Source organism: Bacillus rossius, chromosome 1 (assembly GCF_032445375.1).
Source record: "Bacillus rossius redtenbacheri isolate Brsri chromosome 1, Brsri_v3, whole genome shotgun sequence".
NCBI lineage: Eukaryota > Metazoa > Arthropoda > Insecta > Phasmatodea > Bacillidae > Bacillus > Bacillus rossius.
In genome coordinates, this window is record NC_086330.1 from 100,368,100 (window position 1) to 100,389,234 (window position 21,135).

General features: G+C 37.5%; 1 protein-coding gene across 1 annotated transcript in view; it reads right to left on the reverse strand.

Moving 5' to 3' along the window:
* The window catches only part of LOC134532665 (BTB/POZ domain-containing protein Tiwaz), a 435,728-nt gene that overhangs the window by 42,016 nt on the left and 372,577 nt on the right, over positions 1–21,135 (reverse strand). The window contains exon 5 of the mRNA XM_063369386.1: positions 2,178–2,383. Within this exon, the coding sequence (XP_063225456.1) occupies positions 2,178–2,383 (206 nt within the window). The remainder of the gene's footprint in view (positions 1–2,177; positions 2,384–21,135) is intronic.

Genomic DNA, 21,135 nt, shown 5'->3' on the forward strand with positions numbered 1-21,135 from the left:
TTCCTGGGATTTCAAAGGAATGCTATCAAACTGATAATCGGTAATTTCAGCTTATTCCTCACACGCAACTGCTTCATCAAATGATGAAATTATTCAAACTGTTTTATTGTTTAATTAACTTCATGAACACATTACTTTTTACGTTCACATACTGTGAACGCCAGCAGGATATCACAATTGTCGGAATCATCGCTCGAATCCCACGGCGTGCGTATCTCCGACGTCGCAAACTAGAGTGATAATGTCGGGCCACCTGGCGCAGAGAACATCGCTAAAATAGCCTAGTTATTGGTGCGGCCTCACCTTTGAGGAACCTTCTCCTAAAGGAGGCTGGCGGTGCACACAGCCTGGAAGGCTTCTTCTGACGTGCGGCTGTACGACCTCCGAATGTTCTTCAGCCACGAGTTCCTTCCTCCTCCTCCCAACAGACCTTTTCCCTCGTACCTTCCCTTCAATTATAAGTTGCAATGGCTCGTACCTTTCGACTCTCATAATGTGCCCTAGAGATTTAGATTTTCTTTGCTTTATATGAGCTGCGTTATTTGAAATTTTCAGCAACCAGAGTATGCGTAAGAGACGGAGATGTAAATACATTTCAAAAGCATCCATTCTTTACTCTAGATATTGGTCAAAGGTCCAGCTTTCGCATCCATAGAGAAACACGGAGAACATTTAGCAACGAATAATTCGTATTCTCAGTTGCAGACTAAGATCCGAGCGTATAAATAAAAGAGTTGTTTCATGCTAATAAATTGTCTCTTGGCCTGTTCTATTCTAGATTTAGCTCTCTCTTGCATATCTCAATGATCAAGTATTTGAAGGAGGGTGATTTATTTTGTTTATAATATTCCATAATATAACCATGTTTAAATGTTTATAGTAATTTTTTGAAGTAAAACGTTTTTACCACCAGTAGAGTGATATTAGAACCAAAAGTTAACGGAAGTGCGTAGGTAACGGAGTTAACGCAAGTAACGAATTTTGCTCGATGGTGCGGGGTTAAAAAAAATAATTGTGAAATGAAACATGTTTATGGCCGGTTACAGATGGCAGCAGCAGCGTATGATTTCGAATACTTTTTAAAACGTTTCCACACTTTTCTCATACTTTCGCATAATTCTGCATACTTTTGCATACTTTGGCAACTCATAATTCACAACTCTAAACTCACGAATCCGTGGTTGGATGCAGTGTCAGCATTAGAACTGTGACAATGTGTATAGATTTCCAATAGGGTTATGTATAATAGTTTAGGTATCATAAACAAATTAATGCATTCTTAGATTCCACTGAAAACAAGGAGAGTAACAAGTAAATAAATGTCTATTTTCAAAGCAAGATTACGCGTGTTCAAAATATCACATTACTCTCAAAAATTCCTATCCCACTTATCTATGAAGTTTCACTTTTAACACGCGTGGTGGCCATGCACCCATGCTTATTTACACCAAAGTGCTTTTTCATTGTTTTTTTATGAACTTAAAGGTAAATTTTTATTTCAGTCCTAGCATTTACTGAAAAAAAAAAAAAAAGAAATATTGTGGTATACAGTTTTGGATTAACCTTTGGAGGGTATAATTCGTCTTGAATGGGTCGTTACCACAACGCCGAACGTACAATAACGCCGAATACCATAACGCCGAATGACAAATTTACCGCAACGCCGACAGCTAGAAAACTGCTGTGTACCACAACGCCGAAATACAGTAACGCCGAAAAATGTTGCTGCGTGGAGGGGGGGGGGGGGAGGGCACAGGAGCAAAATGAAAAACAACTGAATGAATGTGTGTGTTTCTTAAATGTATCTTAACGCCGAAATACCACAACCTAACCTAACCTAGGCTAGCCTAACCTAGCCTAACCTAACCTAACCTTTGTGGCAGTCCTGATGCAATGACATTTTTCGGCGTTAATGTAATTCGGCGTTGTGGTACACAGCAGTTTTCTAGCTGTCGGCGTTGTAGTCAATTTGGCATTCGGCGTTATGGTTTTCGGAGTTATTGTACGTTCGACGTTGTGGTATTTCGGCGTTGTGGTGCGTCCCCGTCTTGAATTACTTTGTTTTTAGTAAATCGTTCATAAATTAACAAAAAAAAATAGTTTTTTTCCCCAAAAGCATTGAAACCCGAGTTCGTCAGAGTGTTGGGGAGGACAGCCGGCGGGCCGGAGCTACTCACGGGCGATGTCGAAGTAGCGCGCCTCCTCGATCAGCAGGTCCAGGTCGGCGAAGTTCTCCGGCACCAGCAGCCTGGAGTTGCGCATGAAGTTGAGGATGTGCCTGAACATGCCACCGTCGCGGTCGATGAAGTAGTGCTGCTTCAGCGAGTCCAGCACGATGGGGATGCTGCCGTTGAAGAGCTTGGCGAGCCGCGAGTCCGGGTACCTGCGACACACGCGGCGCCCGTCATCACTCCCTCCCCGTCGCGTCCTTCTTCCCGCGGCTTGTGAACCAGTTCATGCTGGAAAACTATTCAGGAAACGGTTTACAAATAACTTCAACTATTGGATGTACATAAATGTCCGGGTAAGAATCCGAACTCAGTATTACCGCGAACACTATTTTGGAGTAGGTAACTCAGTCGTTTTCATGTAAATACACAAATGTACAAATATCTGTAGTTTTACGTGAACATTTCTGTTCCATTGTCAGTGTACATACTACGTATTTTATTTAGTAGCCACTGTACATAACATATAACAGATAAAAATTGTTCTAAAAAAAATGCAATATCAATTAATCTGCGTCTGGCCCTCAGAATGGTTTCAAAAATTATATCTAGCCTTCGATGAGGGTTTTTTTTTTAAGTTTTCTGGAACATATTTAACTTAACAATATCAACACATTAAACATCGTTAGCAATTTTTTCAATAAACAAAAAAAAAATTCTCAACGAGAAAATATGCTTATGTTAAATTGAATTTAATCAAAGTAATTTTACTGACAGTGGCAGCTTTTGTATTAAAAACAACCAAACATGCAGATTTTGAATAATCATTTTTAAACTTTCATTGATTTAAGTACACTTCGCGGTTCTCCTTCAGTTTATTGTTCTCTCACAATAACCATTTAGTAAGAAATCAAAATATGTTTTGTATATTAAATGAATAAGCTTTAAATGATGGTATAAGGGTGTTAAAAGTATGTATACAAAATATCACGAAACATTCATAAGTGTACTGTTCAAAATTTTCTCCTAAATTTTAGATATCTTTATAAGTTTACTGTTACAGAATTGACTTAATTTGAACTCTTTACTGCAGGGGATTATTTTTAAAGTATTGAAAGAAACCTTAAAATAAAACAAATTAATTGTACAGTAAACCAACTTTTCGACCTTCAACGTAGTGTTTACCTTGTTTTCGGAGTCGGAACTAAGACGAAATTTCAAGGAAGATCGAGTTATTTGCAACTACAAAGAACAACCTCGTTTATTCGAAGTGCATTCCTTGTTGGAAACTCCGTTAATTATTTATAGTGATTCCTCATTATTTGTTCACTGTTACAAAATTTTCAGCTAAAATTTACCAAGAACGCTGGTTACAAATTATTCACGAATATTCGTAAATTTTCGGTTATAATAGTAAATTTAGGGGTACGAGTTTCACTGAGTATAAACATGAATCCACGAAAATAATCTTGGTATACGAGCAAAACATAGAAAACTTGTTGAGACTCCCGCACACACAGTCTTGTTTCTTCTGCGAGTGCGTTTGCCCCCTGAAACCAGAACTCGGGACGTCGAAATATGAACTAGTTTCTACGAAGATTCGGTTATATCAAATTAAGAAGACCTCTTCGTTTGAGGTGAATTCTTCGTTGAAAGGTCCGCAAGTTTAATGTAATTTCTAAGAGAGCATGCAGCTAAATGAGTGGCTTCAAGACAGCCAGGAGGCGCGAGAGAGTGGCTGATGTGGTCACGATGGGGGGAGGAAGGGGTGAGGGGGCAGAGAGAGACAATGCGACGGTAGCGATAAATCCGAGCTAGTCAGAGACGCGTCTGGTCGCGCGTCAGACGGCAGGGAGAAGCGTGATGCGCCCCCTACCTCCCCCCCCCCGCCGGTTAAAGAGAAATGATCTGGTCCAGCTCCCAGCATCCGCCCTCCCCGCCCTATTTTCCCCTCACACTCGACCTTGCACCGGAGAGGATGACTACAAGGTCGATCCGCTCGCTTTCACCGAGTGTTTCTTCGCCCTTGTAGCCGGCCCTAGATTGCAGCCGAGAATTCCCTGACTTCTTGGAACTCAGGACACGTTTTATCTTTACAAAAAAAAGTTACGTACAAAAAAAATCCAATTTTTATCATGAACATAAATAAATGTTCCAATAATATATATGTATTTATGACTTGTTTTACCGAACCGAACAATTTACTTAAGAAATAAGCATTAAAGACTATTAAACAAAATCCAAAATATAAATTGTTCAGTTTTCTTTTCTCAAGAAAAATCATTACTTAAATTTCTATGTGTAAACGTTCGACTTCAAAAAGTCTACTGTTCCCTGGGATTTTATCTCAACATTTAAACATATCATTAAAAATAAAACATACTTACTAAAACAATGTTTTAATAAAAAATAAACATAAACTGGAACACCTTCTTCACAAAATTCTCGCTACGGCCCAGCATAGTGACGTCACGTAAGAAATCGAGAATGCGGTACTGTCAAGGACGAACTAAAATTAATACGTAGAAAGTAACGGCACATATTATCGTAACGATAAACTTAAAATAACTACTCCAATCTGCCTCGGCGTGATATGCGCACGCGCGAATCGGTCATGACTTTGTTCAAGATTCGATGGTTCGAAAAGCCCTCGATGCGATGGACATTAATATTTTTCTAACCACTTACTTTCGAAGCATCAGTGACGCCAGCGCGACGCTAATGGCCCACGCGACAGACTTCCCGGTCTGAAATATTTTCTATATCGATCGCGTCGCGAGCGCGATGTTACTGAAATGAGCGTGAAAATTTTGTTTTCGAATGTTGGTTTAACTGGTGCATCGGTAATAATGTTGTTGTTAGTAGGTATATTTTGGAGATTTTATGTAACAAATTCGTTTGGAAGTATGTTAAATAGGTTTACGTACAGTGGAATTTCGGAATAAATATTAAGTTTGGATCAAAATAGGTTATGTCAAAAAGATCCGTTAAAAAAATCGTAAACATTGATGGTTGTAGTATATGGTTGCAAATGTAGTGACAAGAAACATATAATATTTAGTTGTTTGTTTCTATTTGTTCGATGTTCACAGAAATGCTGGAATCACAATTGCGCGAACGCGCAAGTGTGGTGCGATACGACAGCAAAAAATCGCCCATACGACGAACAAACATGACGGTTACATATAAAATGTTTCTTGCCACTAGATACGCGACAAACATACAACAGTTATTCATGTTTGCAGGTTTCTTTTTAATTAAAATGTTTAAAAGAAATACTATGTTTAGATAAAATTTAATATTCTATCGGAAAAATCCCCACAAGGAAACATATTTCAGAGACTTTACAAACTAAATTTGGAATTCTGAGTGCACGAGAAGATTATGAATTACTAAAATGGATTATTAAAATCTTCTCGTGCACTCAGAATTCCAAAGGAGTACATCCACCTGAACTTCTTAACGTTTTCGATACCTGGCAACAGAACGTGCCCTAGGCCGTGCACTGCAATCTAAGCGTGAGACGGTCTATAGGAACACACACGCGTGTGTGTATGTATGTATGTGCATATTGTTACGAGGATGCTGAGGTAGGCCTCACGCCGGCAGTGAGTGGTGAAGGGGAGGCCCCACCTCCCGGAAACAGGAAGTGCCTGCCACTCCGCTACATGGTAACCCGATTATAGTACAGGAAACTAAGTCATAAAAAAGCACAAACCTGTGAAAATATTTGTCCAAAGCTGAATTTTTGCACAGTGGTAGAGTGGACTATGCTTAACAATATACAGAAAGTTTACCGCTGTAGACCTTGGGCGTATCACCGAAAACGTGCAGTTAAGTCCTAGATCACAGCGACTTACAGCAGTCCCTTAAAATGCTTCCCATTTATGTAGTTTTTAACAGAGATTCTCCATAAAAACACCAAAATAATCTAGAAATGATAGTTTACATATTCATATTGAAAAAAAATATTCCGAGTTTTAAGATTAAAAATAATATTAAAATCGATTAATTTATGAAATAAGTTTTTTTGTATCTGGGACCCAGATAAAAAACGATTTACATAATACTAAAGAGTCCAATGCGAAAAGCTTTTCTATAAATGTGTTTGCGTATTCTTTAAGTTTAAGACAGTATATGTATAAAGAATCTAGCGCAATTAGTTTTCTTACTAGACAGGTCCGAGCGTCGCAGGGTGTATCAGCCGGGGTGACATAAGACACTCATTCTTATTTAGGGATTATTAGAAATATATCTAATTAATATGTTAGGGTGTATTTAATTTATGTCCTTGCCTGAGATAAACAAAAACCTGCATCAGTAAATAATCGATTTAAATTTTACCTTTAATCTTAACACTCGGAATATTTTTCAACATTAATGAGTAAACTAGCGTTTCTAGATTATTTTGGGAAGTTTATGGAGAATCTCCGTTAAAAACTGCATAAATGGGAAGCATTTTAAGAGACTGCTGTAGGTCGCGGCCATCTAGGACTTAACTCCACATTTTCGGTGATACGCACAAGGTCCACAGTGGTAAACTTTCGGTAAGTCGTTAAGCATAGTCGACTCTACTACAATGCAAAAATTCAACTTTGGACAGATTTTTTACAGGTTGAAACCTTTGCTTCCTGGGCTATCAGAGCGGCGCCTGTCCATCCCTCTAGAGTGCTTGGCTCGTCACTAGGACGCCACTGCTCAACCTTGGTGACGCGACACTCCTGAGGGCTGTCCAGGCCGCCACTCCGCAAGGGCTGGCGGCGATACCTCCGAGAGTGCGAGGCTGAGGCATCAGAGCGGGCGCAGTGAAGTGCCGAGGGTGAGTGGCCCCTTGGCGAGCGATAGCGGGCGACGAGCGAGCAGTGCGAAGCAGTGTGGTATAATCGAGGTGCGTGGTAAGAGACGAACAGTAGATAAAGCCAACGTCGGGCCGAGATACTGTGGGGAGAATAATAAAGAGGTCTTAAGGAGGTGTGATCAATTTGTGGCCATACATTTAATTGATGGTGTAAATAATAGCTGATAGCCTAAATAAACTGCAATTATTTGGGCTATACTTATCAGACCTGTATTTCCCACAAACTGTGACCCTCTCTCTCCCTCTCTCTCTATATATATACACACACACACACCCATATATACATATATACACATAAATGATGTCTAAACTCCGTATATCAAAACGTGTTGAATTTTCTGGATTGATTTCGAGAAACAGAGATCAGGATGGATGAACTGAGTTTCGAATACGGGTCCTTATTTTTTGGTGGAACATGTTTAGACTACAGGAGAAAGTCGGACAAGGCTCACTTCAGCGGGGGTTTGAGTTTAACGGACGAGTTGCAACAGCAAACACACGTCGTAAAAACTCGTTTTTTTTTTTTTTTTTTTTTTTTTTTTTAATTCATACCGGTTGGCCGGGAGCTCGGGAGTCAGCGAGGTCGCGTGTCTCGACATCTTCACGGGGGACAACGGCGCGGCGCGAATAAAACAACGGTCCTCGCGCCGCGACTCCTGGGGTCGACATTCCTGCTGGTCGCGGCTCTCCGCCTGCCGCACCCTGCGAAGTGCGCGTTGCCACGCTTGGACACGAGGCGTCATCGAACAGTTCGGTGGATAACTTCATTACGAAGAAAGTAATAATCTTGCAACAAATTTGAACATCTCCTACAAAATCCTCTCCTTCACGGAAAATATATATATATTTTTTTTTTTTCACTTTTTGCTATGAAAATCCTTGGAAACCCAGTTGACAACGATATCACTTGTAAAAATGCAAGACAGTGCTTTATAAAATTGCAAATAGTACAAATCTCTGCAATTGTACAATATTGATATCGTTGGATTTCCAAGGACTATCCACTTAAAAGTACAAATATTTTTTTACTGTGTTGGCTAGCGATGTGCGCCTATCCTAATGTTGATTCCATGATTGGAAACATTTCTGTTCGGCCAAAAACTCGCGCATCAGAAGCGAAGTGTGGCACGTCGTGTTGTAGTGACAGAGGTAGCCATTGATCCATTTTTCTGGTCTCCGTTTCGCAAGCAAAACTTTCGCGCATTCATTTAGTCGCAAGTCAGAATGAGAACCTTCACACTCTCGCACTGTGGTCGTTATTGGACGGTAGTTATTTGGACACGCCCATCTACAACCGTGAGCCACAACGTTGCCTAGCTATGAGATAAGTAAGCGAATCAGGTATAGTGCCGACTAACGTGGACAAAAAAGGTTCCCACTAAGAAATCGACCAATGGAAAAAAAAAGGTTGAGCACACCTGTGAATTTTAGTTCGACACTGACGCCAGATGAATCCACGAAATTACCAGGTCACTAAAAATTAGGGACCAAAACAAAAAATCGCGGTCCGATGGCCTCTAGGTTAGACTCCCTGCTCCTCTCTCTGAGCACGCGAGCAAATACTACCTGTCCATTGGCTACTGACTTTGTGAGACTTGTCATCTTGGTTGTTTGTGATTCGAAACGTCTTTCTTTGAGGGTTTTTCAGTGGGTGAGAGTTCTTCTGATTAAATGTGGTAAAATCAAAGAAGCAGTTAAAGGTAAATGGTTAAGGCTTCTAGCAGATCGGGAAATGAATCCAATATTATTTTACGGTATCTAACCTTTATTCGTTTGGATGGGACTCTCTCTGGATCATGGATAATTTGACAAGACCCGAAGGAAAAGAAAGCAATTAAAAATTACCAAAATTCATAAGATACAACCATATGCAATCCGGATGAAAAATAAAAATCTGGCAGCAGCAAAAGAGCGAAATACATTTACTTGTGTGTGTACAAATGCATGGAATCTAAGCCAATGTCAGAAAACTAGGTCTCTAAACTGCAAACAAAAGTACTCTGTACTTCGAAACTCAGTTGTCAAATTGCAAGGCAGAGCTTTATACAATTTGTAATTTTACAAAGCTCTGCCTTGCTGTTTTACAAGTGACATCGTTTGCAACTGAGTTTCCAAGGATTTTCCTTTAAGAATTACAACCTTTTACAGTATACAAATTGCTTAAGCCACGATCTTTTTCGCGAATTGATTTCACTCGACTTGTCTTTGTATAGTGCGTGCATATGAAGTGCCGAGGTACAGTGCTAACTGGTCAAAAACAAGGTCGCGTTCTTTGGCGGGTTACACGTGATTGGGTAACCACTTCTTCTCCTTGCTTATGTCTGGCTCGGGGTAGTCAAGGGCGTGTCAACAACACTGCAGTCCACTCGTCAGCGTGAAGCATGTGTTTAAGTGCTTCAAGTCCACTTTGCTACCCAATGAAATCGCAAAACAATCGTTGCTCTAAAAAAATAAAAAATAAAAATAAATATACTTTCTGAAAAATAATTAAGAAATATTTCAGAAACACTATTTACGCAGTTCGTAAAAAAAAACTCACGTTGTTCAAACGTAATTTATGAAATAGAAAGTTACAAATAAAAAAGAGTTACGAATAAAAAAAAAACCTTTAAAGCATTACCGAGACTTCATAATTCACGGCGTTTTTTTCTTCAATATTGCATGTCAAATAAAATTTAATATTTGCAAAATGATTGAATTATAATGATATTTGATGTCATGACTTACAAGAAAATATTTTTGAAAATAAATAAAAATAATTGGACGCTGGTTGTGCTGTGCCAGCTCCGACGGTGTAGTGGTCGTTATTAACACTGTTAAATAAGTTCACCTAAAATTTACGAAAAACGCTGGTTACAAATGATCCAGGGATATTCGTAAACTTACGGCTATCTTCGTAATTGCAAGGGTGCCGAGTACACTTATTTTGATCATGAATCAATAATAATAATCTTATTATGTAAAAAAACATTCAAAACCGGAATGAGTCTATAACAAAAACAAACTTATTTTTTCCCCACTTATACACAGAACACAGAAGTCGGATTCAGGCATAATTTCTACGAAGAGCCAGTTATCTGAGATTACGTTGTATAGTCCGTAAATATACTGTAAGTTCTAACAGTGAGGTCGCGGGTGCGAGTCCACCCGCAGACATGGGTGTGTCGAGTTAAAATACAGTTCTCACCCGTCTCCACTAGGCCGACAGAGTTCTGTTTATGTTTTAAAACAAAACAAAAACGTATTTTATTTTTCACCCTGCGGCATTTTACGACAAAACCTGTTTTGTATTCCGGCTGAAGCTAAGCGCCTTCCATTATAAATAAAGTTTTGGCAGATTTACAACTTTCATGTTTCACACCACCGACAAAAAGCGAATTCAAACACCAAATACAAACTTACCTTCCAGTTAATCAAAACTCTGTTTTTTGGAAGAAAAAAAATTACACATACCAGCCTGAAAATTGAGTAGTATACTTGAATGCTTGGAAAAGATTTTATCTGCTCAGAAAACGTGTTTTGGTTCGAAGTAAATAACTTGTTGAAGGTAGGTTTATAATCGTGTTGCTGTCAATGTTACGACTTCTGGCAGCGAAAAAACGCCTACGTACTCGAAGGAAGAACATACATATAAAACATTAATGGCCTTAGCTAAACCAATTTCCAGCAAATTTGTCGTGGTAGAATAAATAATATAGATGATGATGCATTATCAAACTTCGTAAAAGCTCCTGAAAATGGTCATTCGAATGAAAATAACAAGTGAGACTCGCCAAGGCTTGCATATATATTCATCCGTTCCTTTGAAAGATTCCTGCATTGAGAAATATTGATTTAAAACATTTTTATGAAAATACGCTATTGCTAAAAACAATTCGCGGTTTAATGACCTCTAGGATATACTCAACGATCTTCTATGCATTCAGGAAAATCACAACTGTTCATTGGCTGCTAATACGTGACACCTGTTAACTGCGATGTTTGTAATTCTATACTTCTTTAGTTGAGGGTTATTAATTGGCTCAGTCATTCTGACAAACTGTGGTCCAATCACTGAAGCCTATCGCGAAATGAAACTGCGAATTTATCCGGTCACTAGCTATTGCTAGTTTTGATTGTATGTCACAGATAAACCACAAGAATGAACAAAGATGAATACACAAACACATAGAAAGTAAGCTAAAATCACCAGGTGTCAAATAGTAAAAACATAGACAGCACAAAGAATTCCGTGGAAGTAATTAGTCCGAAAAGAGTATCTCAGTACAAACGAAACGTGGGCTGACTACGACGGGGATGTTTTAACAAGAAAAGAAAATACAGAGAAACTATAACCTTGAACAACACAGCGGCCAATAACACATAGGGATTAGGATTTTCACTTTTGGAATAATTATTTATCTACAAAATTTTTCTCCTGCTAGTTGAGAAAAGGTTCCAGGGAAACTTTTATTGTGTTTTGTATTTCGCAAGTCCGTTGAATACATATTTTAAAACCGGGCGGAGTGGTTTGATCTAGAATGACAGTTCTTTGCTTTGCCAGAAAACTCAATCTACTGTGCACAGAAAAAAAAAAAATCAATTCTGTAATTTTAGAAAAGATTCCTTTGGAAACCAGTTTCCAAGAAACAAATCGCAATGCTACAAAAAATATATTGTAACATTGTACAACACATGGCTCTGGTTATTTTTGCATACCTATATGAAATACAATTTTCGAGAAAATACCGAGTATTTCTTACAAAAATTGGCACATAAATTATATTTTCATTGATATTTCATTCAAGCATATATTTTTAAAATATTGGAAAGATAAGCTAATTTTCAATAATTGAACTTTTTGTTTTATTATGTTTATTAATATGCGCAGTTAATACCAACTATTCAGGGAACGGTTTACAATTAACACTATGCGACTTTTTAAAAATTTCGGAACGATGTTTTGAGACGGTAAGGTGATTTCAGAAGTATTTTTTATGTGGATGTGAGATGTGATTTTATTAGTCCTGTATCACGTAAGGTTTTTATACAGTTCAATTTCGAGTTTTTTTAAGGGTCAGTAGGACAGCCCTGGCCTGAACAATCGTTTTCGGATGATAAATTGTCATTAATTCTTTAATATTTTCTTTATAATAATGATTGTGGCACATAATTGAGATAATAATGTAAATTAATGATTAAAACTGAAACCATTAAAAAAATTTACCTTGCAAGAGAGAAAATTGCTGAAAATTTAAAATACAGTTGGTTATCACCAGTTTTATCTCTTGTAACGTAATATTTTTGAATGGTTTCACTTTTAATAATTAATTTACATTATTATTTAAATTATTTGTTACAATAGTAATAATAAATTAAGTATTAAAGAAATTATGCGCTATTTAGCATCCCAAAACGCTTTTTCAGACCAATGGTAAATAAAACCTCTTAAGTAAATGAAATTTTATAACAGTGAACAATTTATTTGAGTTTCAATTAAAAGTCGTGTATTTTATAACCCAGTATGAACTTGCCATGTACTTGCATTACAGTGGACAATAGTATAATATATTACACTCACTTAAAAATTCTATGACTGTTATGAAAACACAACGGTATCTGACAATTTAATTCAACGTCTTCGCTGATTTCACTTCAAGATATGTCTGACGTGGGTTGAAACTTCTCTTTTTCGATTGTCTTCCTTCAGCAGTGCCATCTCTTTTAAGCATGAGCAGTAGGCAGCCATCATCTTTACATCCCACCTTCCCTGGTATCTCTTTTCCATGTCCTTTATGTCCTGGTAGAAAACGTTATTCTTGTTCTTCACTGACTTCTTAGAGAAAAAAAAATCAATATGTGAATGTAAGAAGTGAAGTTTCATACTCATGTTACATCCTCATTTCATGAAATCCTCCAATACTTCTTTAACCATTCTTTTGTACTCTGGATATTTTTTGTCACTTAAAAAGTTGGCCACAACTTCTTTAAAAAACCCAGGCCTTTTTCGAACATACTGTCTTTCATTAATTTTCTGATCTGCGGTCCCACGAAGAACCCTTCTTTCAGTTTCGCATAAGATATTTTCGGAAATTTGGATACCAAATACTGGAAGCAGTCATCTTTTTTTGGAAGTGCTTTAGTGAACTGCTTCATTAATCCGAGTTTAATGTGAAGAGGAGGTAATAGTACCTTGCTTTGTGGAACAAGTGGCACATTTATTCTGTTCTGTGAACCGGGATGTAGGGATTTTCTTTTGGGTCAGTCTGTCTGCTTCCAGTGTTTGTCTTTGGCTCTGCTGTCCCATTCACAAATAAAACACGGCATTTTTGTGTAGCCAGACTGTAGACCAAGTATCATACCATCAACTTTTAAATCACCACAAATTGTCCAAGAATGTTTTTCATAGTTCACGCATTTTAGAAGAACTTTGAGATTTTCATATGTTTCCTTGATATGTACTGAATGCACAATGGGCAATGAACCAAAGAAATTTCCATTATGTAAAATTACACCTTTGAGACTACTTGTGGACGAGTCTATAAATAACCTCCACTCACTTGGATTCTGACTTTAAAGAAATTCAATAAACCCTCAATATCACAGCAATAAACCAGAGAGTCTTCTTCTTTAAAGAATTTTATTAATTCCTTCTCTCGGGTCCTATACCAAGAGAACGAAAATCCAGGTAATAGGAGATTTTTTGCTTTCAATCTTGATTCAAGCAATTGAGCAGCATCTTTTAACAGATTTAAATCACGAGTTAAATCGTTAAGTTCATTTTGAGTGAATAATTTTTGCGCAGAATTTTCTTCGGACTTGTAATCATATCAGCTTTATCACATTCATTTTCTGAACGGCTCCCCTGTAGCACATTTTCGAGAACGGGAGATGTAACTGGGATAGGAAGAGATTCACAATGTTTAACTAACTGGTCATATGGCCAAAGGAATGTCCGGATATTGCATGTCCCTCTTAGTTTTTGCTTTATGATCTTGAACGTTAACCATACAGAAATAACAGTCGTTAATATGATTTTTTGGCTCCCTCCAAACCATTGGAATTGCAAAGGGCATTGATTTTTGCACTATTTTTCCACAGTCTCAGGCCTTTGACACATGTACGACATACCTTGTGCGGTGCCCAGTTTTAGTCTTTACCACCAATCTTTATGCCTAAGTAAGCATAATAGACATTCCTCACAAAACTACTGATGTCTTATCTTTGCTTAGTAGTTACATAACTACCATAGATATAACAGAACACGTTTGGGTTATTTAAACACTTACGGGAACTCATTTCTCAAATATAACCTCACACTACATAATGTAAACAATAAATTACTGTTTCCCTCCTAAAGCCAGCTGGGTGTGATAAGTGTTGCCAACTAGTCCCTCTTAGCAAAATAAAATTTCCCCTTCGCAATGAAAATTCCCTTTGTAAAATTTATGTTTGAATAAAAAATTATTTTCCTCAATTTGTAAAAAAAAATATACGTGATAGGAAAAAAACAGATTGCAGATCTGGAATCAGCGAAAAAAAAACTTTAGGAACACCTAAGATCAGAGAATCATAGAAAATCACGTTTCATAGTGTGATTTTATCTATCGGAGGTAGTAGAACAATACAGCGTAAATGCCCGGGCAAGAATCCGAACCCAGTATTACTGCGAACACAACACAAACACAACGCGAGAGACAACAGATAAATCAAGTATAAGCCAGTAGGTCATTGAACAAGCGAAATTTCCGTCCCTCTAGTTATGAGTTTCTCGCTTGGATTTGAAACGCGGAATTTGTAATTTAGTTTGCAGTAACATAAAAAGTACAAGCTAGCGGGTTACTTTCTTTCGGTGTTTTTCCTGGCGAAACCGCAATGAATCAAACTCACACATCGCACTCCTGTGCCATGCTAAATAAACTGAAAGTGTGAAGTCAAAAGCAGCTGTAAGTATTTGTTACGATTTAAAAGAAAAACTTCCAGCAATAAATTATAAACCACTCACATTTCTGAATAAACACACTGTTAAAAACAATAATGTTATAACACTCTTTTTTAAAAACCAAAACCACACCAAAAAATACGTATAAATGCCTAGGTTTTGAATATTAATATCCTTTAACGGCAGTAAAAAAAATATATCTCGAAAATTCATACTATAAACTACAGTTCATGTGTAAGTGTAAACAGTTAAATCATTAGTTTGAGCTGAATTCGTTAAAACTGCTAATTATCTTTTAACGTGTCTTGCAAGGGAGAAAAAAAACTCTGAGAAACAGTTAACGTTTTGTTTGTTAATTTTTCTGCAAGAATATTCCGGCAGGCTAGAAACTTCCCACAGTTTAAAGCGGCCGTTAATGGCCGACGGAGCGTGAATAGTTTAATTGCGAGCTCACCATCGCTGTCTAATGAGCCGTGACCACGCAGGCAGCCAGTGCCACCTTTGAATATATATACTGTATAGAAGTCGCAAGTGGATAGGATTTACTCTACGTTTTTCAGAAGCGTATGAGGAGCAGCTTGGGAACTTCACCGCTGCAGTGCGCTGCCGTAACGCCCTGTTCGTCTTAGTTGTTATTTACACGTTAGAGCGCAGAACTGTCGCCCGCTGTCATTCCCCGCACCCCCAATCTATCATTCACTGCAGCTCAAGGTTGTTCTTAGGGAGGGGGAAGGGGTGTTTGAAGAGTTCAACACTTGTCCGCTAGGGACCACCACAAGTCGATGCCCTAGAGATGGTGGCGATTGCGGCGGTGAATTAACCAACTACCTCAAAACCGTATTAGTAATTTTAACCTGGTCTGGCGACTTCTATACAGTATATATATTCAAAGGTACCACGAAGCAGTCCACAGACTGCCTCGGTGGCAGCGGTCGTGAAACTGCGTTGCTTGCGATAAACTGGCGATTACACGAATGTGATAACCAGAAGTCGGAAATAAAATCACCAAAGCTCCTAACCCGAAATCAGGCTGCTAAACTTACAGAAGCCACAAAAAATTAGACTAAACGGACACACGTCTGGGAATAAAAGCAGAATGTATCGATCCAAAGAATACCTGTTGTCAAAATCGTACTACCCCCCTCCCCCTTCTACCAGGTTTTAGCAGCAGGAAAACATCCAATAACCTATTCGTGGCGTTGTAAATTATCCACACTATATAGTTAAATTTGCATCTGAAAGTTGTAAACCCGTTTCGTCAAGTTTTATTATTATTTTTTTCCTGCTATTAACGTTCGTTTACAAATTTATGAGCTGTGAAAGTGAGTCGATAAAGGCCAAATTATTTTTTACTTAAATTCATTCTTTGTAGTTCCGTTGATCATATACTAACTGCACGTCGATAAAACTAGCAAGTAAACCGCATGAGTAAAACAAATATATGCATTTCTTAGTAAAAACAATAATTCCGTTGCGTCTCAAGAACGATGCATGATAAAAAGCGCACTTAAAATAAACACGACCAAACTATAGCAGCGTTTAGCAACGTTTAGCCACGTATCGAGTGTTCGCCAGTTACTTTCCTACTCAAGGGAAAGAGAGAGAGAGAGAGAGAGAGAGAGAGAGAGAGAGAGAGAGAGAGAGAGCTGAGACCCGCCTCGCTAACACAGTTGGTATGAAGAATATAATTATATTTTTTCAACTGTGGAAAATTTAAGGCTAATTTTTCGTGAAACGTTAATTTCAAAAGTATTTTAAAAACATGTACGCAAATTTATTATTTTCTTGGTTTTGATTTTTCTTTTAAAATGAACAGCAAGAAGTAATTTTAAAAAAATTTAACTCTGAAACCCCAGCGAATTACCGTGCTTACATTTTTTCCCCACATGTAAAATGTAACAAATTTATACTCTTATAAAACATGTGATTTAATAACTTGCAAACTAATAAACTGATTTCAATTCAAACTGATAAAAATGTGCGTTGAAAGCCTCAAACGTGGAAAAATATACAACAAACTATTGCACTGAATGCTTAAGGACAGGAACATTTTTGTACAAATCTCGTAACAATGCTAAGTATTGTCGCGTGCTCTATGTATAGAAAGGTTTAAAGTGATGGAATCTCTAAGGCAAAATAGACAAAAAATTTAAGAAATAAAAGTTTTTTTTCCTAAACACTTAACTTATGTTTGAAGCAGAGTTATTTCTCAGCTCTGTTGGTTTGATTTGCACGAAACGCAAAAATTTCTAACCTTTACTGAGAAAAAAGGAAAATGAAGGAATGTGCCCACTGCGCTTTCCCTCCCTACCTTAAACACGCCTTTATGCAGCGTCGGACTGGCCATATAGTCGAGGTGGCACTTGCCAGCCGGGCCCCAGCCTGCGCGGGCCCCCACGGGCCTGGCTTGCGGCAACCGTAGAATAGGAGGCCCGCGCAGGCTAGGTCCCAGCTCTTGCGACCTAAATGTAATACTAGATCAGATAGTTCGTTCATACAATTAGAGAGAAATGAAATAGAAAAATTCTAAAAATGGTTGAACCTGAGAAAGCCACCCCCTGAAACTAGTTTTGAATTTTTTTTTTCTGAACGGCAATAACTTTTGATCGAATCAACTTATTTAGACGTGTATAATTATAGCGTTATGCATTACATTTTACATTGTTTCATAGATGTTAAAAAAACGAAATTTAATTTTGACATGTTCTTAAAAACTCGATTGATTCCGTACTGAAGCATTTATAAATAACAATTAACGAACGTAACGTATTTATTCACTCTCATCTCATACTTCTGATGAAACGGAACGCATTACGCAAGTAAAGAATCTTGTGGTTGGGGAATCCCCGACACGCGCTCCTGGCTCCTGGCATCGTATTCCATTGTTTTGTCGGTTTGTATTGCCGTTATCGCCGATACTCTAGTTAGTGCAAGTTAATAATATTACGTTTTTTTAAATTTGTTTATGGTTTTTCATGTTTGGATGTGTGATGTGTGTAGTTTGTTTTAACTCTCCTTATATTATGTTAAACACTTAATACATCAAAAAACTGAATTGTCCATTACAATGGAAAAGGTAAGTTGCATATTATTTTAATTGCCTTCTGAAAAAAAGTTACTTTGCAGCCTTTGTACATGTCTAATATTATATATGTATTTCTTACTAAAATTGATATACATAATGGTTTCAGTCACATTCAGCGGCATATAAACACAAATCTGGTTCCGAGAAACGGAAAAATAAAAGAAAGATCGAATTACAAACAGCTGCTTCGAATCCAAAGCAATCCAGGCTTTCCTTCACGTCTACATCTCAAGAGCTTGAAGATCCTCAAAATCGGAGCGAAACGCAACCAGGTTAATAGATTTATTTTAATACAGATGTTTTTTTTCTAATTTAACAAATATTTTCATATTTGCTAGTTTTACCCGTAGTTTCACTTTTTAATTCCTTTTTTATATTCTAAAATCTGTCCAAATTACCTGTTTTAAGCCAAAGTTACGTCTTTTTATATATTTTTTTCAGCTGTATGAATTAAACTACAGATAGGTACGGAATATTTTAGAGAATGCTCAATTTTTAGAAATCTTAATGTATTATATACAAACGTCCTGGCTGATTAAATCATTAATGCTCAGCCCAAACCTTCGGACCTAGATAGCTGAACTTTTGTAATGAGGCTCCATTTACTCGTATTGTTGTAGAGGAAAAAAGGCGGATTTTTATTAAATTTCCGAAACCATGCACCACCGATTTCAATGAATTTTCGTGAATGTGCATAGCTATCAAATATGTATATACAATATTTTATTTTTACAGGACCCTCATCATCATCATCATCATCATCATCATCATCATCATCATCATCATCAATATTTGTATCAGACGAAAAATTGGATTCAGTTTCGCATGCAAGCCTACTTCAGAACAGAGCATGGTAGCGGCGGCTGTACCGATACTAATCACGCAGGACACAGCATCACAAGAAACAAATGCATGCATTTCTAATCTTAAAGACACAATTACTTCAATTTCTAGCGATACCGGAGCTAGTGCAAATATCGATAGCGTTGCGCTAAAGCCACTTACATTTACAGACGATGATTACAGTGAAATTCAAAAACTTTCTGAATTTGCTCCGCCAAGAAAAAATGCTATGACTGCTGAGAAATTAAGTTTCTTATCTGTTCACCCTATGCAACCTTCGGGTGATAAAAACAGTTTGCCTTTTGATGGAAATCGGGTTTACTACCGAACATTACCAACAGGAACTTTAATTCTACGAGAATCTGTCTCTTATTCTCTTGAATTAAATAAGCTATTTTGTACTGCCTGAATGTGTTTTGCGTCTGACGACACAAAAAAAAAAAGGAGGAGGAAGAGGTCCATCTATTGATGGTGTTACTCCGTCCAAAAAATATATTTATGAGCAACTCGTCAAACACGAGGAAAGCCACAGTCATCAGTTAGCCATGGTCGCCTTGCTTACAGCAAAAAAAAAAAGGGGGTGGGAAATGTGGAACAACATCTCACGCGAAAGAATATGCATGAGATTTCCAATATGCGTCTGGTCCTGAAAATAATAATTGATATAATACTATTTATATCTAAACAAGGCATTGCTTATCGTGGAACAAGTGAGGCCTTCTAATCATTAACGGATATCGCTGACGACAACCAGAAACAGAAGCACGGAAACTTTTTAAATTTAGTTGTCTTGTTGTCGAAGTATGATCCAGTTATTAAGGCCCACATATTCGAGGCAATTACTAAAAGTAAAAAAAAGAAATGACTCAGGAAAAGGTAAGGGTCGAGGTAGGCTTGTTACCTTTTTGTCAAAAACCACTATAAATAAATTAATAAATATATGTGCACGTCAAGTTAAAAAAGAAATCGTTATAGAAATCCAGGCGGCGAGATCTTTTAGCCTCAATGTGGATTCTTGTCAGGATGTTGGTGTTGTTGACCAGGCTGCAATTTGCGTACGCTATGTTAAGAATGGGATCCCACAAGAACGGATGCTCAGCATGGTCCCTGTCCGGAAATCAACAAGAGAAGATTACAGAGCTCTTGTAAGCAATGAAGTAGTCCAGTTAGGCTTAGATTTACAAGATCTTATTAGCGTGTCATTTGATGGCGCCGGAAATATGGCAGGCATATATAATAGTTTTCAAGCAAAACTGAAGGAAGAAGTGCCAAAATTAAATTTCACGCATTGTTATTCATATGATTTAAACATAGCGCTAGGAGGCGCGACGTCAAGCTGTACTGAAGCAAAGAATTTATTTAGGATCTTGGAGTCTACCAGTGTATTCATGCATGAATCATTTAAGCGCACATCTCTATGGGTGGACAAAATTTCAGAATTAACAGCTGGACAAGACAAATTGAGACGATTACAGAATATTGGAAAAACGAGATGGTGGCTAAAGACAAAGCCTTGACCACTATTATGGAGAAAACTCGATATGTCGCGTTAATAAACACTTTAAGTGTCATATCTTCGAGCACGGAGTTCGAGCCAAAGGTTTCGTTCCAAGCAAAGGCATTGATGGATTCCTTTTTGAAATTTGAAACTATCCTGACAGCCTTCACATTCAAGAAAATGTTTGACCTATCAACCCCAGTAAGCCATTATCTCCGAATCCCTATATTGGATCATCTTAAAGCTTGGGGATTCAGCAAATGTTTAGATATGAATTTACGAAGATATTTAGATACTTTTGATGATGTTTTCAAAGTTACAAGTTTATTTGCATCCGATGTTCAAGACTTGTGGTACGCCGAAAACATTGATCTCGACATACAAACCACGTTGCCGTTACGAAGAATTTCTAAAAAAAAAAAAAAAAAAAAAAAAAAAAACCGAAGAAACATTATGAGTTATGCCAAGATGAAGCAACATTGTTGGCTACAGACCCAAAGAGATTATATTCTATTTCTGTCTACAAAGTCATTATTAATATAGCTTTGGTTAAAATAAACGAAAAATTCATCTGCAACGAAGATTTAATGAAAGATGCCGTTTGTTTGGACCCGGAAAAAAAACCGAAGAAACATTATGAGTTATGCCAAGATGAAGCAACATTATTGGCTACAGACCCAAAGAGATTCTATTCTATTTCTGTCTACAAAGTCATTATTAATACACAGGGCCGGTCCTAGGTATAAGCAAGCTACGCGGCCG